This window comes from Acomys minous, assembly GCF_964271855.1.
Source record: "Acomys minous genome assembly, chromosome: 7".
In the NCBI taxonomy this organism is placed as follows: domain Eukaryota; kingdom Metazoa; phylum Chordata; class Mammalia; order Rodentia; family Muridae; genus Acomys; species Acomys minous.
In genome coordinates, this window is record NC_140488.1 from 93301861 (window position 1) to 93327292 (window position 25432).

The 25432-nt window shown below is 40.9% G+C and overlaps 2 protein-coding genes across 2 annotated transcripts in view; one reads left to right on the forward strand and one right to left on the reverse strand.

The window, feature by feature from the left end:
- The window catches only part of LOC311602283 (sex comb on midleg-like protein 2), a 72398-nt gene extending 69523 nt beyond the window's left edge, over positions 1–2875 (reverse strand). Inside the window, exon 1 of the mRNA XM_084790156.1 lies at positions 2700–2875. Coding sequence (XP_084646282.1) covers positions 2700–2705 — 6 coding nt within the window. The 5' untranslated portion in view covers positions 2706–2875. The remainder of the gene's footprint in view (positions 1–2699) is intronic.
- The window catches only part of BEND2 (BEN domain containing 2), a gene marked incomplete at its 5' end in the record, with an annotated part of 72269 nt that continues 49586 nt past the window's right edge, over positions 2750–25432 (forward strand). The window contains 4 exons of the mRNA XM_084788640.1: positions 2750–2987; positions 14123–14332; positions 18849–18992; positions 23840–24006. Coding sequence (XP_084644766.1) covers positions 2750–2987; positions 14123–14332; positions 18849–18992; positions 23840–24006 — 759 coding nt within the window. The remainder of the gene's footprint in view (positions 2988–14122; positions 14333–18848; positions 18993–23839; positions 24007–25432) is intronic.

Consider the following 25432-nt stretch of genomic DNA (forward strand, 5'->3'; position numbering starts at 1 on the left):
AGAGTTATAGCTCAGTGGTTAAGAGCTCTTTCAGTGGACGAGAGTTCAGTTCAATGCAAACACATTAGGAAAATCATAGCTGCCTGTAACAACAGCTCCTGGGGTCTGATGACATCTTCTGAACTCCAAGAGTGTAAGCACAAAACAATGTAATGGACACAGAGACAGACAAGAGCACACTCACAAGAGATGGTAATGGACACACATACACACAAACACACAAAAATAAACTATATTTTTAAAAGCTGTTAATTTCACAGAAGAAAACTAGTATTATTAAGCAAAACAAAATTATAGGCATTAAGGTGGATTAAAATGATATTCTGTTGTCAGAAAGAACAATTATTTTAAAATATAAAATACTTCTTTAATTTGTTATATAAAGAATAAAATTTCATTTTGGGGCCTTAAAGCACCCCTAGAAATATGGTATATGTTCCTAAGACCAAACAGGCTTTGTGTAAGAAGCTGAGTAAGTTCCAATGCCCAAGGAAAGAGGAGTTGTGACAGGAAGCAAGGTGGCTTTATGGGCAACTAACATAATTTTTCAGAGGAAGAAAGAAGCCAAAACTGTACACACAAAAAGATTACACTTAGGCTTGACTGTTTACAACTCAACTACAGATCTAAGAGAACACTGGTTATAAAGTGGTTACTAAGATGAAAAAGGGTCAAATGATCCAATTCTGTTTCATCTTTTGTTAGGATGACAGATAGTGAAATTATGAGATTATATGTGTGTACAAGCATACAGTGTTGGGGGCATGGTTGCTGATAGTTTCAATGAACAGAGTAGAACAAAGTGGACTTTCAGATTAGAGTCATAAAAGAAGCTCCTGCCATTGCCACTAGCTTTATGAAACCCATTTTTGCTCAGATGTCCTCTTGGTCCTCAGTTCCATCTATATTCTCCCAGGGCTTTAGAGGCTACCCGTACACATGCAACTCATAAGACATTCTCATTCCTCTTTGACTTCTTCTCTAAAAGTCAGACTAATAGAGACTATTTGATAGCAGCTAGAACTACAAGGTGCATGAATACAGCAGATAATAAAGAAGGATGCAAGGCTATGGAGATGGCTCAGGGATTTACCCTTGTTAAATTATGGCTAACATTCCTTGCCCTATACCATGAAGCAAGGATGAAAATGAGATATAGACATGTAGGTATAGAACTCAATCTAGAATCTTGAACAATTGAGAATTTAAAGACAGAAACAAAGTAAGTGAGCTGGGTTATATAGGTTTATAATTCTCAGACAGTTCACTTGTAGACAGGAGCCTAGCTAGCATAACCTTCTGAAAGTCTTCACCCAGAAGCTGATAGAAATAGATGCCGAGAACCATAGGCAAACTGTCATATGGAAAAGTTGGGGGAATGATTAATTGAGGGAGCTTGTAGGTCCCCCAACAACTGGAGCAAAAGCATTCTCTGACTCTGATGCCTCCCTTTGGATCCAGTTTCTCAAAATGAGCTGCCTTGTCTGGCCTCAGTGGGAGAGGATGTGCCTAGTCCTGCAGTGATTTAATGTGGAAACGTGGGTTGGTACCCATGGGGGAGCCTCCTCCTTCCTTGAGGAGAAGGAAAGGGTAGAGTTGGGGTAGGAATTTTGGGCGTGATGGGAAGAAAGGAGGGGGGGGGCTTAAATAAGGATGTAAATTGAATGAATAAATAAATAAATGAAGAAAAATTAGATCTCCAAAGAACAGAAGTAAAATTTTCTAGATACATTTTAGTACTATTTTAGTAAGAACTAACCCCCAAAATTAGAAAGTAGTCTTTTATATGTCAAAACAAATCCATAGCACTTCAAATGTGGATATAGGAGGATGAGGAGTTCAAGGCTAGCCTGAGCTACATGAGACCCTGTACCAAAGAAAAAATATAGAAAAGCAGAAAAGAAAAAGAAAAAATATCCAAGAATCATATTTTTAAGTTACCTAAAAAATTCTAACCTATAAGTTAAAGAATCACTTGCTATTTTAAAATTATTTAAGTGGAACTTCTATACATAGTTAAGCAGCATTTCATGTCAAGCAATAGATAAATAAAAGTGGACTCATGGGTTTCCAAAATTCCAGTTTACAACTGTAAATTCATACCCCTTTCCTGTAGTTTTGATTTAACATTTTAATAAAAAATAGTATTTCTTGCATCACAAATCAACAACTAATAGGATTTTACATTTTCATATTTGCAGAAATTTTATTAAAAGGTGTAATCAGGCTTTTAACTAGTATATAAAATTACTCCTTCAGAGGAACTGGGTTTAAGGTAAGAGACCATTTCAAGTCCATATGTTTTTACCCTTCATAGTATAAAGAAGTAGTTGTAAGATGGACAGAGATTGGAAGGAGTCAAAGGTTCAGGGAAAGGGTTAGAGATGTGGGAAAGGTGTTGGAAAGTGTGCAAGAGGGAAGAGATTTGGAAAAACTAAATAAGGAAAGAAAAACATTCCATTCCCAAAATTTCTCAACAATTGGCAAGAACGTTAAATATTACTCAGTATGGAAAGACAGGTTATACACAACTCATATACGTAATAAACCTCGACTTGGGTAAGACCACACCACCTACGCTTAAGGGAAAAGTAAAGGAACTAAGAAGTCCCAGGAAGGTGTCAACAGGTTGTATTTAAGCTACAAGCCTGAGGACCTATCGCGGTGCCCCGCCGAATCCGGAACCACATTATACTCACTGCCATGGTGAGCAGGGGCTCCACTGGGCCGAAATCAGCACTAAGCAGCCATGTGCCGGGTCCACAACTCTCTCAGAGTCCACAAGCCAGGCGAGAAACCCCCGAAAAGGCCTAAGCGGCTCTGTGCTGCCACAGCCACGGTCCCAACGCCCAGCGTGCCGCTCAGACTGCAGAGAATTCTGGGAACCGGAAGTGTGTACGGTTCTACATTGCCCCCTACTGCCAGGGGCGTATTAAAGAGCCCGTTGCCCGCTTTGCGGAAGCTGGCTCTGTTTCAAAGCAGGACCCGTAAACACCAACACAGACCAGACTTTTGGGTTCCACAGATGTTAGAGGAACCTACACAGGATTGATAACTAAGGCTCAGTTCAAAAGCACAGAACGGCATTCTATCAGAGACGGAAGGGAAAGAAATTCCTGCAGCCTTTCTCTTGGGAGTTTTCGATTACAAATGCACTACTGGCAAAGTGGGGAACAGGAAATGATTTAACAGGGGAAAGGGCTATGCAGAGACACAGTTGAAACACAAAAAGAGGGATTTGGAGGCAGGAAGTAGTATAGAACCAGATACACTGCAAATGGGTCCTAGAGAGAGAGGAAATGGATGAGAATTTGAATACAGTATGGAAAGCGATGAAATCCACGGAGAAGAAGAAATACACACCGCAAACTTGGGGGTGTCAGTGGGAATGTGTTCCACAAGAGTTGAGAAAGGTGAAAAGATGAAAGGCGTCCGGTGAAAAAGCGGGGGGGAAAAGAGGGGGGAGAAAAGCAGTTGGAAATGGAGAAATCACTGGAAGAGAAGTAATGGGTAAGAAAGAGGAAACTAATGGAACCATCGTCTGTCCATAGAGCCATCCGTCTATCTCAGTTCCTGTTTTCTTCCATAAATTCTCCAATTCCAAGATTACCTCAGTTTGTGCTTTCTTTATTCTTTGCAGTTCCATCTTCAGATCTTGAACCATTTGATTGATTTCCTTTGCTTGTTGGTTGGTATTTTCCTGTATGTCTTTGGTCAGTTTATTCATTTCCTCTTTTAAGGCCTCAATGTGTTTGGCTGTATCTTTCTGTATTTCTTTAAGGGTTTCCTCTGTAAGGGCCATTATTATCTTCCTTTGCATAGCTTTATGTCATTTCTTTATTTCAGTTGTGTTATGGTATCCAGGACTGCTACTGATGGATAATTGGGTTCTGGAGATGCTGTATTGCTCTGGCTTTTGTTGATTGTGTTTTTATGCTGACCATTAGCCATCTAGTTGTCTTTGGCATTGGCTGGTAGTTTATGGTGCCCACTCGAGTTCTTGGGAGTATGGGAAGAGCCTTGGGCAGGAAGCTGGATATTCCTGCTGGAGCTCTCCTCTGATTGGTGGGTATGAGCTCTGACTGGAGGGTGGTTCTCAGAGAATTGCCCGGGATTCCCGGGATCAGATGTATGATCCTCAGGACCAACTGGGCTTCTCAGGAGCCTGAAGGCCTTTCTATCACCAGGGGAAGTCCTGGAGTCAGTTGCTCTGTTACTGGTTTTTGTGTTCTGAGGTTAAGGAACTCCAGCTGCCCAGACACTGTGCTGAGACACTGTATTTTCTGGGCCCAGCCATTTGGAGAACCTGATTCTCCTTTGGGAGATGGGTTGAGCACCTGGTGCAGTTTCCTTGTATCCCTGGCATCAGGAGCCCTGAGGTTAGAGTTACGACTCCTGTACCCAGAAGGCATCCACCTATGGGAGCATTCCAGCATAAACCCGGAGATTTTCCCAGAATTAGCCAGCTGATCTGAGGTTGGACCTGCTCATCTCACTCACGATGGACTCTCCTCTCACCTGGGAAACACAGACACTAGAGTTTGGGGGTCCACAGCAGAGCCTGTTGGTCATACCACAATCACTACTGTTCTCCTGTTCAGATACCATGTGCCATCCACACCGCCATCCAGCCTATGCCTTTTGTAACCATTTTTTGTGCCATTGTATCATATGGCCTTGACAATTTTAAAGGTGTTCAATTGCTTTGAAATCAGGTTTTTAAGCCTCAGAAATTTTGACATTGACTTCAATATAAAGTTGTTAGTGGGACGCCATGACAGAAATGTAAAATTCATTTTTATTTTCAATAACAATATGTGGGCTTAAGTACTGTAGAGCCACAGGAGGTGCTATCTTCATCACTGAATCATCTGGGTTGTTATCTGTACAACATACAGGAATGCCTGTACTGCCAACAGCTTTTGCCCTCAAACTCAGATAGGATGGCCTGGTGACAGATGAGTCACTGGAGCTACAGACTCCCATTATTGCTGGCCATGTTTCTTTTTTCTGTCCTTTTTGTGTGCTTCTGTGTGTCCATTCAGTCCATTTATATTTTTTTCAAGGAAGGATTTACTTGTTTTATGGTTCTAGAGAGACAAGAATGCATTATGCAGGGGAGAATGATAGCGAGCCACAGCCACGTCAGCTAGAGCAGAAGCTCAGGGCTCACATCTTAAACCACAAGAATGAAGCAGAGAGAACAAGTCCATGTGTTGATTTGGTTTGGTTTTTTGTTTATTTGGCTAGTTGGTTACTTGCTTGTTTGCTTGGTTGGTTGGTTTCTCTGTGTAGCCCTGGCTGTCCTGGAACTCACTCTGTAGACAAGGCTGGTCTCAAACTCAGAGACCCATCTACCTTTGCCTCCTTAGTGCTGGGATTAAAGGCATGCACCACCACTTTGCAGCCAAGTCTGTGTTTCCTAAACTGTGAGTCTTATTTATAAATGGAACTTAATGTGGTATAACTTAATGTGGTGTCAGAAAGATTTATCAACAGTAAAGGGTTTCTGAATGCCAAGCAATAAAAATTAATTGGAAAGCAAATACATAAAGAACCTGAGGTGTTTCTGATAGCACTCACCTGTGTTGCATCTCAGCATTTTCTTGTAACCATAGTTCTGAACATGTAATGCATGCAGTTTGCCCTGTGCATTTCATTACACTATGCAATGCCAAGCACTACTACCTGAAACATCTTAGTTAAGATTTAAGGCCATTATGTTCTATAGACGGTAGTGTTCTTACTGTACATACAAAATTTTCTGCTCTCATAGTAACGTAGTGGGTGAATTATGGAAATTAAGACTTTAACATTTTCTGCTGTGATAGGGCTTCTTATAATTGGAAGAAAAGGCATTAAAAACAAAGAGAAAATATTGGCCCTCCCAGAGAATATTTGGTTTCTCCTATGTTATATCCTCCACTGCAAAGGACATCAAAAAGCTGAGGTCCCTGAAGCAAGGGGTGACTGGGCTGCTGATGTGGCTGCCAAACATCTAGTCCCCAACCTGTGGGACCTATTGATATTCTGACGACGTGCTTTGCCTGAGTGTTTCCTGAAACTCTATTGTACAACCAAGAGGAACTAGAAGATACAAAGAAATGAAGTCGATATCTCAACTCCACAGGTTAGTGGAGAACACCAGAGGAAATATCATTCTTGCAGAAACACTTGGCAGGACTCTGGTAAGTGACCTTCACCAAGCTACCTTTCTGTGTTTCACAAAACTGTCTGAGTTGTTCAGACCAAGGTGTATTATACCTAGACTGAACAGCTTGGCACAGGATATTCTAGCCAGATGCCAGGCTTGTATTCAAATAAATCCAAAATAGAGATCCATTTTCCAGGATGGGGTCAAATGAAAGGCCAACGCCCTGGCAAACTCTGGGCTAAGCAACTTCACCAAGATCTTACCTACCAAGGGAGGACACAAGTAGTTGCCAGTTTTTAAGGATACCTTTTCCTGGTGGGTAGAAGTGTTCCCCACCCTGACTGAAACTGCTCAACTGGTAGTTAAAAAGCCCCACAGAAACTTTGCCCCTGATTTGGCCTCCCTCCAGCAGTGGGGTCTGACAATGGCCAGGCTTTCATAGCCAAAAGCTCTCAATTAATAGCTAAAGAGAGATGTGCCTGCCTCTGCCTCCCTAGAGCCTACAATTGTATGCACACCTTGCAGCTAGGCTCCCTAGCTGCCAGGAACAAGGGAGTTTCCATCAGAAAAATTAGGGTTATGAAACTGAGGCTTCCTGGAAAATTCCCTTAAAAAGATTCTAGCCATTTGGAAACAGGGAGAACATGGGAAATCTGACTTTATGACACAGGAAGGGACACTACAGGTAGATTTAAACTGCCATTTAGGGTCCCCAGACATTTGAGTCCTGACAAAGACCTTCTACTCGTGCTGAGGCCCAGACAGACTCTCCCCTCCAGAGCATCTGACACACACTGGGCACAAGTGCCTCCTCATGCTGTCCAGCAGGCTGAGGGATTCCCATCCCTATTTTCTACTCTTCACGAGGTCTGCCACATAGTTAATCATTCCCAGCCATAAATCATTCAGGATTGCTGGTTATGCTTAGACCGTTGTAATGATATGAACTAACAAGACTATCAGCCCATTGATTGGCAAAACTCACTGACTGTGGCCAGTCCAAATTACCATTAGAGGATGATTTACAAGAGGATGGAACTTGCTTATATCCAAAACCTTTAACCTAGAAATTTTCCCCTTTTCTGCTGCCTGCTATTCAGCTTTCCAGGTTGATTCATCTGCACAATAGCAATGTAACTGGGCCCCTGAGACTGCTTGGTGGGCATGTCCTAATGATTGGACTAAATGTGCCTCTCTGATGTTTTCCAAATGGAGAAGTTCCTTTTATGTATCTTAGTACACATTCTGCATCAGATTTACCTAAATAATGGGGAATAAATGAAAATGCTCTTTAATATGGATCCTGGACTACAGAGAAAAAAGTGAAAAGCTGCTCCTGTCCTCATCCCACTCCTGGCTGAAGCCAGCAACTGCCATAAACACACTAGCCTTTATCATGCAATATAAAAACTTCAAAATCTAAGTAGATAGGTTGATCAGGACCTAGAGGTATTAAAAGTTTCCATTTATAAGTTAAAATGACAGATTCTTTTTCAGAATGGGCCTACAAAACAGAGAGGCTTAGGCTTGCTTCTCATGAGACAAGGGGGACTGTGTATGGCTTTGGAAGAAACCTGTTCTTTCTATGTTAATTTCTCACGTGTAATTAGAAAAAAAAATCTTGCCATAGTTGCGTAAAAACTCAAAAAGAGTAAAAGACAAGGATATGAATTAAATAATTGATGCAAGTATCTGTTCTTTTTTTCTCCCTGGCTAGCTACTCTGCTACGAGCAGTGGTTGGGCCTTTAGTTCTCATTCTGATTGCATTACTATCAGGGCCCTGCATCTTAAACTACATAATACCACTTTAGAGCAGGGCAAGTCCACAATTTGACTCCCGCAGTAAGACCACTATGGGATACTGACAATTCCCAGACCTTAATAGGCTCCCAGCCATTAGCACAACTTATTTCTATGATGGAAGTGCCAGCTTACAGATAGCACCACCTGCCAAAAAAGAAAAGAAAAGAAAAGAAAAGAAAAGAAAAGAAAAGAAAAGAAAAGAAAAAAACTAATCCTTCAAAGTCCATAGTTCTGGGAAAGTCTCTAAATATACTAATCTTGTTTTTGGGCTTCTGCTGTTCTGCTTCTGGCTAACTGCTTTTGTTAACTGAAGTATGTTAACAGAGAACATGGCTTTTGTCCTTAAAAGCTCACCCTGAGAAAGGCCCAGGCCTACACTGGCATCCTGAGCATCCAGTGCAGTCACTGCTGGCTAATTAAGACTTTCTCATTGCTTTAAACCAGTGTCCTAGTAGTCTTCTGTGGTAGATGCTCCACAATAGGAGCAGCCCTTGTGTGAACCACAATACACAGCATCCTACAGAAGTACATGTTGTGACATCAACACGAAGTCAGAAATTGAGGTGTGGCTTTTTGATATTGTCGCATGATGTTGTCATCTACAAAGTTCATGCTCAAGAACCAAGGCAATAGAGTTACAAAAAAAAAAAAAAAGGTTAAAAATACAATGTAGCTGGCAAGATTGCCCAGAGAATAAAAGTAATTCCCTCCAAGCCCAAGGATTGCAGTTAAATTCTTAGAATCCACATAAAGGTGTCAGTAGAGAACCAACCCCGTAAGTTTTCTTCTGACCTGCCCATTTGTACTGTGGCGCACGTGTGCATGTGCACCTGCGTATGTGCGTGTGTGTGCACACACACACTGTATAAATTCTTTGTAAAAATTTTATTTAAGTTTATAGTTTTGTGCTGGGCCTCATTCACAGCTATCCTTAGATGAATGCCACCCAGCGACCACAAACTGGAAATATTTAGTAAACACTGCACAATTTTCTTCGTATATCTATGGGAACTGACTAGAAAACCACTGTGCGGGGAGACATGCCATCAAGCACCTGTGAAAGTGGTGTGCAGGGTTCCATATCCTCAGGACAAACTACCAGTGACTTTTAGTGTTGACAAAGGGCCTCTTAGGGTGTTTCTTTGCCTCTCAGTTAGAGCATCCTCTCTGTGCAAGAACATGGGCATCTTTCTGTTTTCAGTAGTTTTTAAAGGGAAAGACTGACCCCAGCTTGTTGGAGTTGAGCCACCGCCACATCTCTGCCAGGTTCTGTAGGTCAGACTTTGGCTATATGGCCTGAGCAACTGTTTCCTTATTGGCATAATGAAGGTCACCACTTCCTATAGGGGTATAGTAGTCCATGGAGATAAGAAGAGGACACATCTTGAAACAGAGGTCCTTGAACTTGTCCTTTCCCTGTATTGTCTCTACCTTCAGCATCCTGAGACTACTGATGGGCCTACACACCCACCTGACTTTTGCCTCTGGCTTCTGAGCATCTGAACTCAGGTCCTAGTCCTCTAGAGTGCTTTGCCCACTGAGTACTGTCCATGCTCCCACAGATCCAGCCTGGATAAAAGGGAGGCTACAGAAGTGCGGGTTCAGGAACCTGCCTCCCAGAATTAGTTGGCTTCCCTATGGTGAAAGCGCCTTGCTGAGTGTTTGTTGAACACTTTGGGACTTTTGATCTGAATGTTTGTTCTAAGATACTAATGCCGGTTTCAGAGGACCAGGGTAACTGGTTCAGAACCTATCAGGATAAGCACTTTCTTGTTAAGTAGCAAGACAGAGTGAACCAGGAGACTATACTCCTTCACCATGCGTGCATGTATTGCTTCTTTCTCTTACAATTTTATTTTGTTTTGAAACAGGATTTCATGTAGCCCGTGAATCTGGGGTTCTACTCCTACCTCAACCTCTCCAGTGCTTTTAATAGAGGCACACTCTGATCTCCTGATGATCTTCTCAGTCTGGTTTTATTTCATTTTATGCTGAATATTTTACCCAAAATGTATTTGTAGAAGTAAGTTAACATTTTCCTCATAAGAGAGTTTTTGCTTGCTTTTCAGTTGCAGGGTAGAGACACAAGGACCATTGAGCATGACCAAAGTCTTTATTAAGCCGCTGGCAACTGCACTGGAGAGAAGCACTTCCCATGGAGCATCCTAGAATGCCTTTTACAGGCAAAGAATATAGAAAACTGACATTCTGGTTGGCAATTGCCAATGGATGGAAGTAAAGCAAACTACTGGGAGATTTTAGAACAGGGTTGAGTATTTTCCCATGGGACTTTTCAAAGATGGCATAGGGAAAAAGGGGGGTCCAGTTTCAGATTAAATAAGGAATGGCTTCAGCTGAGACAAGATTGGTGAACCTTTGCCCTGTCATACCTTCTGCCAGTTATTTCAGGTGACCAACTATTATCAGTTCTCATTTGGAATACAAATCTTTTTTTCTAGTTCCCATCTGAGGCAGGGGATGGTGTTTGCTAATTTTATGTTCTTCTTTAATGTTATAATATTTTAGAATATGGGTTAGTTACATTTATGGGGATGGCTATTCTTCATGAGCCAGTCCAGCACAATGTGACTACTCTGACTATTAAGCAAACACCTGATATTTCTGTTGTGTTGCAAAATTGCCCTTATTTATTGGTCACTATTATTCTGCCATACTCAAGTTTATGCATTTTAGGTAGTCTGGAAATGGAAAGATAGCCTTAAGAGTGACAGTAAGGAAATTGTTTTTTTTTCCTTAATTTCATTTCCTTCATTGGAGAAGAAGAGCCAAATATATGCATACAGAGGACTGAACAGAAAAAAATGAAGGAGGTTGTTAAGAACTTGGAACTTCAATCATGTACTAAATGCCAGAAGGACATCCAAAAGAGTGGACCTGTTTGTTCTAATATGAAGAAAAACACACAGTAATTTGGAGGGGAAAGCTTAATATAAAGAAGTACTAAGTAGAACAGAAGATTGCAGTATGCATTGAAATTGAAATTGCTGTTGGTTGGTAATACATGCTCAGAAGTTTATTATACGGTTTCCTGTACATGTAGGGCACTTCTAGATTTTTCATAATAACTATAAGAGCAATTCACAACTATAAAAGTTTTAGAAGATTTTTTAGCATAAAGATTAAAATATTTTGTGCAATTAAAGCAACGATTAAAAAATAATTTTAAGGTGCTAAGAAATGGCTCAGTTGGTAGCGTACTGGCTGTGTAACCATAAGGACTGGAGTTCAGATCCCCATAGGAAATGTACATGCTTTCCACAGTACCCATGGGAAAAGCCAGTTGCAGCAGCTGTGATTCATATCTGGCGAGGTGGAGACTAGAGGACCTCTGGCTCTTGCTGTCCAGTCAGTCTGGCTGAATCAGTGAGCTCCAGGGACTCTGAGATGAAAGGGAGCCTGTCTCAAAAGAGATGGAGAGAAATTGGAGAAGACACTCAATGTTGACTCTGGACTTCACCTGCAAGTGAACAAATACAGACATACATGCCACAAACATTAATTTAAAAAAAAAACAGATGTGGCAGTGTCTGTGTATAATTTCAGCACTTGGGAACTTAAGGTGAGCTGGCCTCAAGGCCAGCCTGGGCTACATATCAAGACGCTGTGTAGAAAAATGAAAGAAAAGAAAAAGAAAGAAAGAAGGTGATGGAGGAAGAAAAATGCTAAAAGCACCATGAATGACAGCTGTGAGAAACAAATACTAAAGCTGGGTATAAGTAGACATGTCTATTCCTCCACCACTAAAGAGGATGTAACAGAAGATTTCAAGTTCTAGGTCAGCCTGGACTATAGAGAACAGTATCATAAACAACAGCAGCAAAATGGAAGACTGAAATAATGAGTAATTGGCTGGTAATAATTCAAGAAAACTCCAAATAGAATATAAATTATATCTGCCAGAAACATGCAGTAAATCTAGGTATGGTGGCATACACATGTAATACCAACATTCAATATTCTGGGAAAGGGAGAGATGGCACAGCAGTTAAAAGCACATGCAGCTCTTGCAGAGAACCCCAGTTTGGTTCCCAGCACCGACATGACTGATAAAAATTGTAACTCTAGTTCTAGGGAATCTGATCGGATGCCTCTTCTGACCTCTGCAGGCTCCTGCATGGAAGTGGAATACATGCACACACATACACATAAAGTATTTTTTTTAAAGAGCTGAAACAGAAGGATTGAAAGTTAAAGGCCTCTCTCAACAGTCAAACAAATACAAAACAAGACAGGTACTAATATTAGGGCTAAAGTGGCTTTTCCAAGGGTATACAACTATGACTTAACAGCAGACATGTCACTGTGGAATTATTCTGGTGGAACGTGATGCATATCCATTCTCTTAAATTTCATGGAAACCCACCTTCCTGAAGTTCCCAGAAATATACTCTCTGCAAGGTACTGGAAGCATGCTTTCTAGGACTTACCAGATATTTACTCTTTACAGAGTGGGGAAAACTGCACTCTGCCACAGCTTCCCCAAAGAACCCATGGCACCAGGGACAACCTCCTTTTCATCCTAAAATTTCTCTCTAGGGCCTTTTATCAACCAAAGCTGGAGTTGTGACATTAGAGAAAAGAAAATTATTTACCAGGCAAAGTTTAACCTGAGGGACAATTTCCAGCATTCAGTTTCTCTATAACCCTCCTATGCACATTTACTCTCTCATACAATGACAAACACAGACCCATTTTATTTGTATATTTCTTTTTGGTACTTTTGCAATAGTTGGTGGATCCTGGGCTTTGAACATTACTGGGTCCTTACTACCCAACAATCTTTAGTTCTGCTTTGTGGCCCAGGCTGTCCCAGAACTCACAATACTCCTGGCTTTGCCTTTTAATTGTTGGAATTATTGATGTGTTTTAATGACACGACACAACAATATTCTATCCAATATGAATATCAGTTCTTTCTTAGTGGGAAAGAAATGCAGAGTTTCTCCCAGATTAGGAGACACAGTTACAATTTTTTATCATATATTTGACTACACAAGGGAACAGAAGCAAAATTCTGTTTTATATTTAATAAAATAAGTTTCCACCAGGAACTTAGAGTGAGGCCTTGGTGCAGGTGAAGGTAACTTTCTGAGGAACCCTAGAGGAGTGACCCCTTGTTACCAGAATGTTCTATAAGTGTTTTGGTGCTAGTTATCACAAAAAAATCTCTGTGTAGAGGCAAATGCCTGAAATTCCACCACCCTGGAGCCAGAAGCAGGAGGATCACAAGTTCAAGCCCCAGACTTTAGGAGAGCCTAAAAAACAAAACAAATAAAATCCATCAAACCCTACAAACGCACATAGAAACAAAGAAACATAAGAATAATAAGGCTTTGAATAGTATGAGGAATTACTGGACATTGCTAAGATGGGAGTAAATTAACTAGGGAAAGGGAGAGTGTGCTATGGTGTCTGATCGCAGGGACCACTGGCTCTGAGCTTGATGCTCAGTATGCGGTGCAAATACACAACTCCTTAGGGGTTGCGGGGACAAAATGCTCATTTCAATGTAGGAATTCATGGTCAGCCTGGACTGCATAATGGGACCTGATCTGTGAAAAAGTAGATTAATTAAAATTGCCATGAGTTTAATGGCTTTGAGTAGATCAAACTCTCCTCTGTCAGGTTTAAACTCTCCTCTGTCAGGTTTAGTTTTCTTTTTCTCCCTTTTTTTTTTTGGTTGTTTTGTTTTGTTTTGTCTTTCCTACTCTGTGTAGCTCTGGCTGTCCTGGAACTCACTATGTAGGCCAGGGTGGCTTCAAACTCACAGAGATCCTCCTGCTTCTGCCTCCTGGCTGCTGGGATTAAAGGCGTTTGCCATAAAGCCCATCTAACTCAGTTTTCTCATCTTTATATGGGACACTAATACCTACCGGCTTTTTAGAACTATGAAGAGAGCTACTTAAATTCTCGCAGTTATTTCATGGAGGAATGCAGCACAGAGCTCTATAGAAAATAGCAAAACAGACCAGTATAGCTTAAGCAGTGCAACGACTTGGAGGAACCTTTCGACATATTAAAAAATTTTATGCTTCTTATTTACTTTTTAAATTCAGTTCATGAAGGGTGGGGTTGAGTAGCTGCCAATTGGCGGGAAGGTGGCCAGGCGCCAAAAGCTGGTGTTTTCCCTGCCCCCCCAATAGACTCACAGACCGCGCGGATAATACTGCGCAGCCGCAGAAGTCTATTAGTTTACGCGCCACCCCCCCCCCCCCAGCTCCTCAGCGCTCTCGTGGCTCTCGTGGCTCGGGGGCCTCTGCTTTCACGGGGTTGCTCAGTATCGACCCAGGCGCTCTCCGGGACAGGGACAGTTGCTGCAAGGCACCGTGGCCTCACCATGGCTGGGGATGAAGGTAAGAACCCCTTTCCTCGTCCTCACCAGCGCCTGTTAGGCCTGATAAAGTGACCCCACTAGCAGCTGTTAGGCTAGAAAGGCTGACCCCATTCTTTAGATCACATCTCTGGCGACGGCAAAAAAGAGCTGGTCCTCCGGTTGCAGTTTCAGTTGGCTGACTGACTGGTCTTACCGCCTGACTAGCCAGAACTAGTTGATGTGTGAGAACTGCGGGGCAGGGGGACGGGCAGTGGGGGCTGGGTATTTCTAGGCATTATGGCGTCCCAGAAGGTCAGCCTGAGTCGGGGTGGCGTCCCTTCATGCTCAGGCTTCGGCCTTGCTTGGGCAGTTCTCCTGGCTTCCACAGGATCTCGGGCCTCATGGCTTCCGCAAGGGTCTGGTTTCCTCAGGCTGCGGTGAGAAGCCCGCCCACACAGGCTCGCTCAGAGACTGCTTTTGCGGCTTCGAGGGGCTTCTAAATTATGCCACAGTTGACGGCTTCCCGGAGTAGAGGGGGCCCTAGTCTAGGCACTTGAAGGCGTCCATAGGTTCTCCACATCCTGGCACTCAGTGTGTTTCTGGGGGTCCTGGGCATCCCCATGACATGGCGTCCACGTGGTTTCCACAGTTATTTAGGGTTTGTTGGTTTTCCGGGTTTTGAGGTGGTAGGAGACTACGGCTCTTAGGAAACTGAACCTGGGCTAGTTTCTTCCACAGTTTTAAAATGTTTATAAAGCAGTTTCTAGAAATTGCGAGCCCAGGGAGACAGATGTATCTCGAGTGGATTACTACACTCTTTTTTTTTAATTTAATATTTATTTTTTTTGTTTTTCGAGACAGGGTTTCTCTATGTTATCTTGGCGGTCCTGGACTCACTTTGTAGACCAGGCTGGCCTTGAACCCACAGCAATCTGCCTGCTTCTGCCTCCTGAGTGCTGGGCTATTGCATGTCCATTTGGACGCAAGCTCTAAAACGTGTGTGTGTGTGTGTGTGTGTGTGTGTGTGTGTGTGTGTGTACACACACACTTGTGTGGTATGCAGCTAAGGCTATTAGCAGCACCTACAACTGGAGAGAATTTTCTTTTGGAGAAGAATGAGGCTGCGTTTTGTAGTCTCACATCGAAGTAACTCTTGTGTTTAGGAGGGAACTTCTCTTAGGGCGCCAGCTCCTGTGAGCTTTTGTAAGTTGGTCACTTAACTAAGTACTTGGTGTGACTTTCTGGGATGAGTTGACCCTTTTTCTTTTTAATCCTCTCACTGTCTTAGTGGAAACAGGCTAAGATAAGGAAGGACTAATACTCATTTTTTTTTTTTTACTGAGTTCTGAACATGAGCAGTTGATTGTGAGAACCTAAATAGAGCTTTGGTGCCGTTGTGGTTAACTGTGTTTGTTTGAAGACAGAGCTCTTAATTTATTGCAGATATGTTAAGGAAGAGGAAGAAAATAAAGGTGTTTTTCAGGGAACACATTTGCTGTCTGGGAACAACTGGAAAATTTGGGGATCCTTGAAAAGCTGGATGGGATGCCTTTCAGCATGTTACTGGGAAAGGCCTTATGCTTCATGGTCATTTGATAGAAAAAGCTACCTGCTCCTTCTGAATTCAGACTGCTTTAGAATTTTTATGACATGAACTGGCAGAGGTTTTTAATGGTTGAAAAACGTGGTTTTCCAATCAACCTTTCTGCTTGGTATTTTATAAAACAGGACTTAGGCTAGATACATGTTTTATTCTTTGTTTGAACGCTCTCTCTGTCTCTCTCAGTCTCTATGTCTCTCTCCCTCTCTCCCCCTCTCTCCTCCTCTCTTACCCTCCTCTGGTTCCCTCCCTCTCCGTGTGTGTGTGTGTGTGTGTGTGTGTGTGTGTGTGTGTGTGTGTGTAGATCAGGCGGCCTCTACCTCCCTAGTGCTGGGATTAAATGTGCTCCAATTTTAAACTTCACCTGTCTGGCAGGAAGGAAGTGCTAGTGATGCAGGAGTGGGCTGGTGGAGTATAGTGACTGTGGTGGTGGTGGTGGTAGTTGTGGAATGTAATTTGCTTGTTTTAATCTTCCACATGGAAGACTTTGTAGTATGTAAATGCGGTCCAGACAATGTAAAAGCTGCTTTATTTATTAAAAATGGTTCTCACTAAGGAACTCAACCATCTGGTAACAGCAAACCCCTTAAGGGCCTGAGCCCCCCCCCCCAAATATAGTGATAACGGGCATGTGCTACACCCTGGACCGGAGGAGATGTTTCTAAAAGTTTCTCTGTAGTATTAAGAGAGTGATCAATCCTGTATATTAACACAGGTTTTTAAAAACTAATTAACTTACAAGTGGAGGTGGGAGTATGTGGATTTATTTAGCTTAATCAACAGAGAACTTGCCTGGAACTCTTCAAGTTAGGTCCCGAGCACCACAAGAGAAAAAAAAAAAAACCCAGAGACAGTGGACTGTGTTCTCCCAGCTACAAATGACCCAAGGTGGTAGGATTAGGCTAGGTCTTGAAACCAGTCTGGACAATGTGGTGAAATACCATCTTACACACACACACACACACACACACACACACACACACACACACGGGGGGGGGGGGAGGGAGAGAGGAGGGAACACAAATGTTGTTCATCAGTGGATTTTCTTTGAAAATAAACTTGTTCAGTGCCTATTTACCATACCATCCTTGTGACTTAACTATTTTATTTACATAACTAGGTAGGTAGTTTCTGATATTATATTTTTATATGATTAATATTAGTGCTCAAAGTGACTTTCAGACATGACTTGACATTTTATGGATGAGAAAACAGAGACAAAGAGAGTTGATATATCTGTCCCAAAGTCATATCTTTGAGTAACAACAGAACTTGAACCTTAACCTGTATTATGTGATTTGTTTTTGTTTGTTTGCTATATTTTCTTTGAGACAGGGTTTCTCTGTGTAGCCTTGACTGTGGTGGACTTTCTTTATAGATCAGGGTGGCCTCAAATTCACAGATATCAAACTCACAGATATCTGCCTGCCTGCCTCTGCCTCTGTCTCCCAGTGCTGGCGTAATAGGCATGTGCCATTGTGTGCCACCATGCCAGGCTATTACGTGATTTCTAATCTAGCACCACACACCTGTCATGTAGCTAATAAATTTATTCCACTTTGCTCTGTTGAAATAAATAGAGGAACCAAAGTTAAACTTCAATGAAACCATAACCTATAAGCTCTTTAAGCTCAAACATCTCTCTCTCTCTCTCTCTCTCTCTCTCTCTCTCTCTCTCTCTCTCTCTGTGTGTGTGTGTGTGTGTGTGTGTGTGTCTGTGTGTCTGTCTGTGTCTGTGCTTATATGTGTCTGTCTGTCTGTGATCTTGTGGGCATGTGTGTGTGCATTTGTGTTGAAGCCTAAGCTGCCATTCCTCAGAAGCTATTCTCTTTGATTTTTGAGGCAGGGTCTCATTTGCCTTAGAGCTGGCTTATGTCGGGTAGGTTGGCTAGCTAGTGAGTTCCAGGAATTCACCTGTTTTTGTCTTTCTAGTGCTGCAATAAGCATGAGTCACCATGCCTGGTTTTTTCCATGTGGGATCAAACTCTAGTCTCATGCTAACTCTCCATTCCTAAATATGTTTGTTTGTTTGTTTGTTTGTTTGTTTGTTGGCAAGGTCTTACTAGATAGCTTTGCTGGCCTGGAACCCACAGATATCTGCCTGCCCTTGCATTTCAAGTGTTGGAGCTAAAGGTCTATGCCATCATGCTAAACAAAATGTATGGAAACATTAAAATAGTTACTGAGTTCATATTCCCTATGCAGTTCATGTGTCCTTACCTGTTTCATGTTTTGTGAGACTTAGTTTGAATTTAATTTGTTTTGTAATAATATTTGTTTTTGTACTTTATCCACCATCACTTACCATAAATTAATTTTTGGACAACAAGCTTGTAAATTATTGGTCACTACAAAAGTGGCTATGAAATAACAGTTTTATAATTTGGAATTTAAAAGCAAAAAGTAAGCATATCATAACATGGAACATTTGGCAACACCTGTCTTTTCTTGTACTGGAGATTGAACCCAGGGCCTTGACCATGCTAGGCAAGCCCTGTATTGCCATATTGCACCTCCAAGCTGCTGATACTTCTTTAATTAGAAGATAGTTATTGCTCCAGTGAAGAAATTGTTGTTCTACAAAATGATAACTACCAGAAGTAATACTTTCTATGTACATATTCATATATCTCAATCTTCATAGTAAATAAGTGATTTGTTAGCTATCACAGGTATAAAAGAACTAAATATAGTTTTGTGAGATAAAATATGGTTTTTAGGCTGTGTGTGATGGAGCATGCCTTTAGTCCCTGCATGTGAGAGAAACAGAAGCAGATAGTCATCTGTGAATTCACGGCCTGTCTGGGCTACATAGCAAATTCCAGGCCAGCCAGGGCTACAGAGAGAGAAGCAGTCTCAAAGAATAGGGATTTTAAACAGCTCATAAATTTACATAGTAGTCCTCCAAACTGTTCATTTAACATGGTGCTTAATCTAATTTTTCTCTTATTCTTAGAGATTATTTATATAGATACGGAAAGCGAGACTGACGATAGTGAAGATTGTTATTCAGATATTACTGAAAGTTCATCCAGTGATGCGTACATAACTGTACAACTTGAAGACTCCAGTGACAGCATTGTGGAAATACCACTATATGGTAATTTTGTTAAATTTCCTCCTGGTCCAAGTGTTGTGGTCTGCTCCTCATTTCTAGTAAACCATTTTAATATTTCTGTAATCTTCATGGTAATTACTTGGTACACAAAGCCTGAGTTTGGGATTAGAGAACTGGTTCACCAGTTAAGAGCACTTGATGCTCTTGCAAAAGGCCTGGGTTCAATTCTCAGCACTCACATGGCAACTCACAGCCGTCTGTATGTAACTCCAGTCCTAGGAGATCCAACAGCCTCTTCTGACCTCTGTATGTGCCAGGCAAGCATACTGTACATATACATAGACCCAGGCAAAATACTCACACACATCCAATTATATATGTTCAAAGAAGCCCAAAACTCACACTAATACAGTATTTCTGTGTTTGTGTTTTCCTTTCAGCTTTGATATGTTCTATGATCCCCTTTGCCTTTTTCACTCTAAAAGGAACACTCTCAGAAAACATTACAGACACTATATTCTCTTTCTTGGAAAATGAGTTATATCTGGCAGCTATAATTAAACTATTTGATAGTAAAACCCAAGTGAACAGCTAATATATAACAGCTTGCCTGGAGTTCATGAATCAGGTGATTTAACTGTCGATGTAGAAAATTGTAAGGAATAAAAACATTTTGAACTAAAGATGGTTATTGTTTGTAAAATGTAACCTTAATATACAAAAGTCAAATTATTTTGCTGTATACCAGAAATAAAAGCTGGAATTTTAAATTAAAGCACAATGCTATTTATATTTACATATACAAGAGTACATAGAAAGTCCCTGCCCCCTTTTGAGACAGGATTCACTATCTAGTCCTGGCAGGCTTCCAACTCACAGAAATCTGCCTGCTTCTGCTTCATAACTGCTGGGACTATCACAGCCAGACACAGAAAGATTTTTTTCACTTGTCTCACTGAGGGTGATGCTCATTGTAGATTTTCTATCAATAACCTTTATTATGTTGTACAATTCTTCTTTTATTTCCAATATCCAGAAAAAACCATATTATGAAATGCTATTGAATTTTGTCAACTGCCTTTTCAGTATTAAGGTGATAATGTGAGTGTTCTCCTCTTTGTAGGCGTATTTTATTGATTTTCTTAATTTTGAGAACCTTTGTGCATTCGGGGGAACACATTCTCCTGGTTATAATGAATAATAGTTTGGTTGTGTGAAATTTGGTGGTCGCTTTTGCAGAGGAGACCTCTAATGGTAGATGATTTTCCTTTCAGCATGACACAAATAAAAAATGAGCCCAAGCAGAAAACAGTGGAGTTGACAGTGCAAGTTTATTCAGAGAGAGACAGAGACACAGAGAGAGACACACACAGAGAAATACAGAGAGGGATGGAGGGAGAGAGATAGGGAGGGAGAGAGAGACACTTAGAGAGACAGAGTAGGAGGGAGGGATAGAGTTAGGGAGGGGGGAGAGAGACAGAGACACAGAGACAGAGACACAGAGACAGAGACAGAGAAGAGAGTAGGGGGTCCATCTCACAGATAACTTCTCTGCTTTTATAAGTTAAACAAAACCAGAGGAGGTATTGGCTGATTAAGAGGAGGAATAATCCTGTCTTTTCTTGTATAGGCAGACAGTTCCTGAAACTTGAGTGTGATCTGCTGTTGCTTTTCTTCTGCTCCAGCGATCTTGTCATAAAGGTTGGCTGATACAGGAAATTAGATTCTTATGTAGTTTAAAATATGTTCTAAGTCTTAGGCACTCATCATGGTGTCTTCAAACTGGGAGGGCGAGGAAGGAGACTAGGCCAAATCAACCATGTGTTATGATTCTAGGAAGGAGAAAAACATTTCTCAAAAGATCAACATGTATTTGTGCAGGTCTGAACAGAAACCTGACATAAAGCTTAAAGTCTCTCAGGAGACAGATATACTACAAAAAGAAGCTTTTCTGACACAGGGTGAGAGGTATACTGTGTGTAGATATAAGATAAGTATTTATAATGCAGTTAAGGAGTTATGCTGGCTTAGAACCATAGCAGTAATAGGCTTCTGAAACTCTAGGGTCTCTGACACCATCAGCCACAGTGAGGTTTATAAGGACCTCCTACTGAATGTGATTAAGTGCAATTAAATAGCTAATAATTACACAAGAGGTAAAAGTGCCATTATTGCAGCCTTGAGTATATCTTGAGATGCTGGACATTGTTGTGGTTTGTAGGCTGTGTTCTACTACTCATTGCCTGTCTCCCTTGGGAGATTGCATAGCACCTTTGGATGTAATATGAGTTTGTCTTCAGGGAGGAGCCTTCCAGATCAGTTTCAGCTCAATTTCTCCATGGATTGTGTTCAAAGGGGGTGATGCCTTCAGCAATATGGACTTGCCTTTGATTTCTGGTAGGCAACCAAGGGCAACAACAGTAGCCCATACTATTTTGGGAGGCTCTTGAACTCCCCTGACCAATAACTCAATAGGCAGTTTGCAATGCCTTTCACTGGGGTATTTGTTAGATGGTGTATGGAGCTTGGGGAGCACTATTGCCCCCAATTCATTTCAATTATTTACATATTTTAAGTAAGCACCGACAATATGTTTTCCTGTGGTATTTTTCAATCATCCTTAGTGTTCCTTATCCTTCCTACTTCTGTCTCCCTCTGTTTTGTCATCCCTTCCCCATCCCCAAGTAAAGCCTTGCCACTTTTTCAGTTCTTACCTTTATAGCACCTGTGTCTCACTGTCAAGCTCCCAGAGTTCCACACCCCCCCATACACACACATAGTATCCTTTAATTCCTGGGTTCCTGTGTTTACTGTAGGTAATATATGCAGATCAGATATTTGGAGCTAGGATCCATAAATGAGAGAGAACATGCAGGATTTGCTTTTCTGTGTCTGGATTACTTCATTTAGTATACTTTGTAGTTTACAAACTACAGATCTCATTTTTTCTTTACATCTGAAGAGCTTTCTATAGTATATGTGTACCACATTTTCATTATCCATTTGTTGGTTATAGGGCATTTAGGTTGTTTCCATTTCTTACCTATTGTGAATAGAGCAATAATAAATATGGATGAGCAAGTATATGTTGAATAGGATGTCAAGTCCTTCAGGCATAGGCCAAGTACTGATATAGGTGGGTCATATAACTTTTTGAGAAGCCTCCACACTGATTTCCATAGTGGCTATACCAGAATGTAACTCTGCCAACAATGAATGATGGTTCCCCTCTCCCCACGTCGTCAGTGGCATTTGATGTCATTCTAGCTGAGGTAAGATCTTGGCCATTCTAATTGAGGTAAAATGAAACTTCAAAGTCTCTAATTTTCATTTTCATAATCCCTAAGGTTTCTGAACATTTTTAAAGATACTTGATAAACATTTTTATATTTTTTGCTAAGAATACTGTCATAACCAGAACCCATTTTTAATTGTTTTTTTCTTTTGATTACTTCACTTTTTGAGTTCTTTGTCTCTTCTTGATATTTATCTTCAATCAGATGTATAGGTAGCAGGTTCTCTCCTACTTTGTGAGCCTGTCTTTACTCAATTGATTGTTTCCTTTGTTGCAATAAGCTTTAAGACAAGAGAAGGAAAATAAAGGAATACCTATTAAAAAAAGAGGGAAAAATCTTCCCTACTTGCAGATAATGTATTATACATAAGAGACCTCCAAATGTCCACCAAGAAACTTGAGGATGAACGTCTTCAACAAAGTGTCAGGATATAAATTGCTTACAAAAGTATTTAACATTTTTTATACTAACAACAAGCATGCATAGAAAAATGATAGAACCATTTCCATGCACAATAACTAAAAAAAAAAATCTTTGTAATAAACCTAATCAAGGAGGGAAAAAGACCTCTACAATGAAAACTTTAAATTTCTGAAGAAATAGATTGAGGAAGACATTAGAAGGAAAACCTTCCCATGTACAAAGATTGGTAGAATTATTATTGTGAAAATTACCATCCTACTAAGACAAATGTACAGATTCAGTGCAACTCCAATCAAAATGCCAACATTCTTCCCATGAATAGAAAAAAATTCCTAAAATTCATATGGAAGCAAAAAAGACTCTGGATAACCAAAGCAATGCTGAACAAAAGAAAACAATGGTGGAAGAATTGCCATTCTATATTTCTAGATATATTGCAGAGATATAGTGAAACTGGTACAAAACACATGGAGACCTTGTAGCCTTCACTAGCTTGGAACTCATTAGGTAGATCAGACTAGCCTTAAACTCTGAAAAATTTGCCTCTTTCTGTGTCCTGAGTGCTAGGATTAAAGGCACATGTCACCACACTTTTTAGAATTTTTTAAAAACTATACCGTTAAAAAAAAATCTCAGAATAACATGTTTATGGGATAGGTGTTTATTTGGCATATTGAATAGTAAAACATAAAAAAGGTAAAATTACACAAATACTGTGGAATGAATTCTGAAATAGGAAATCAGATTTGATGTACTAGGCGGTTCATAAAGAATAAAGAATTTAGAGTTGGGGCTGGAGAGGTGGTTCACTGAGTAAAACACAAATCCACATACATATACACATATATACCCATAGACGCAAACTTGCACATGCACATATATATGCACACACATATGTGACAGATCATTGTGCCCAGCATATACTTTGTAGATTGTAGGTTGTAAGACACCCCTTCATAGTTTGCACTTGCTTTTTAAACTTTATTCATATTGGGAGTGTGTATCCCTTCCATGCTTTAATATTCTAAGTTGCACATGAAAAGATTTTTGTTTTTTCAACTCTAAATTTGAAATAGACTTTAATTTAAAGTGGCATGCTCACAACATATCTCCAATAAGGTTTTTAGGTAACAAGTATAGAAGTGATTTTTTTTATTTGCTGCTTTTCAGAAAGTGGAGATGAATATGATGAGGAGAGTGAAATTGACGCAGACCAGCAAAAAGATGACAGTGAAGATCTTGAAGAAAATCTGGCAAGTGTAAAAAGCAAAAACTCTAGCCCACTTGATTTTCCCCTAACAAATGAAGAACAACAATATGTTGCAAATGATTTTACGGTTCGTATATTTAAGTGAAAATCTTTGTTCTCAGTGTACTGTATTCCTTAAAAAACAAAACAAAAACAAAACAAAAAACCCACCAACATTCCATTGATCTGGGAGCTCAGAGTTTCCCCTGGCCACTTGGGGCCTCAGATACCCATAAGCTCAGAGGCTAAGAAAGGAATAAATAGCAGTGTTAGGAGGAGTGATTGATCCAGATTATCAAGGGGAAAAGGAGTATATCTGTAGTGCAGGAGATTCTTTAGAGCATCCCTCTGTGCTTCCACCTCCCATGATTAAAGTCAATGGGAAGCTACAGCGGCCTAATCCAGATGGGATGACAAAAGGCACAGACCCATCAGGAATGAAGATATAGGTCACTCCTCTGTGAAAAGAGAAAAGGCCTGTTGAGGTGCTTGTCAAAGGTGAAGGAAATACAGAATGGATTGTAGGGGAAGGTAGTTACTGTTTTTCTGTCTCAAGGACATCTTGATGGTAGGGAGCAAAGAAGTATCACAGAGTTTCACCATGCAACAAACCACAAGAGATTTACTGGAGAGAAGAATAGTATGGTGGCTGCTGCTGAATGGGTAGAAAGGCAGCAGAGGCTGGGGAAAACGGGAATGAGGGCTTTCATAGGGTCTTGGAGGATGTACAGTGAGCTAGTGGTAAAGTATAGTGGGGCTGGTTGTGTGTTAATATTGCTGAGTCATGGTGCTGTGGATTTCCAAGCTTCAGGATCAACTCATAGGGTAGGGTGTTTTTCCCTAGGTACTGGTCCCCACATCCCTCCCCTTTTTATTTACTATTGTTAATTAATCAGGAGTCAGGAAAAAGAACAATTTTATCATTAGATTACCTATTGCTGTATGAGATGTCAAGGTCCCTGGTGCAAGCTTGATCTTCCCTGTCAGGGTATAATCGGGGGTGATGAGGGGCAGTTATAAGCCCCTGTTCCCATAGTTAAGGGCTGGTAATCCTGCAATAGCAACTGATTAAAGGCCTGGTGTGAAATCTTTTGAATTTGTTGCTGGAGAATTTTATATAAGAAGTTATTAGGACAGGATGCAATTATCAGGATTAAGAAAAGAAGGGGAAAGGAAATGAAGAAAGGCAGTATTCAGTTGCATATGGGACTGTCAATGATCCATTGGTCCGAGGCATCTTACTGTTCCTTTCCTTTTTGGAGATCTTTCTGGAGTTGTTGGAGTTGTTTTTTTATTATACCAGGTTGAGTGACATAGAAGCAACATTGCTTCTTGAGGAAGAGACAGCACTCTTCTCCCCTTCTCTGCTGTTAGTAGATCTAATCCTCGACAGTCTTGTAGCACAATGGTAGCCAGTGAATCTATTTGGAGGGTGGAGGGTGGAGGGTGGAGGGTAAGGATGTCTGCTTTGAGTCATCTGTTGAGGCTCCTGGATGAACTATGAGGGAAAGTGG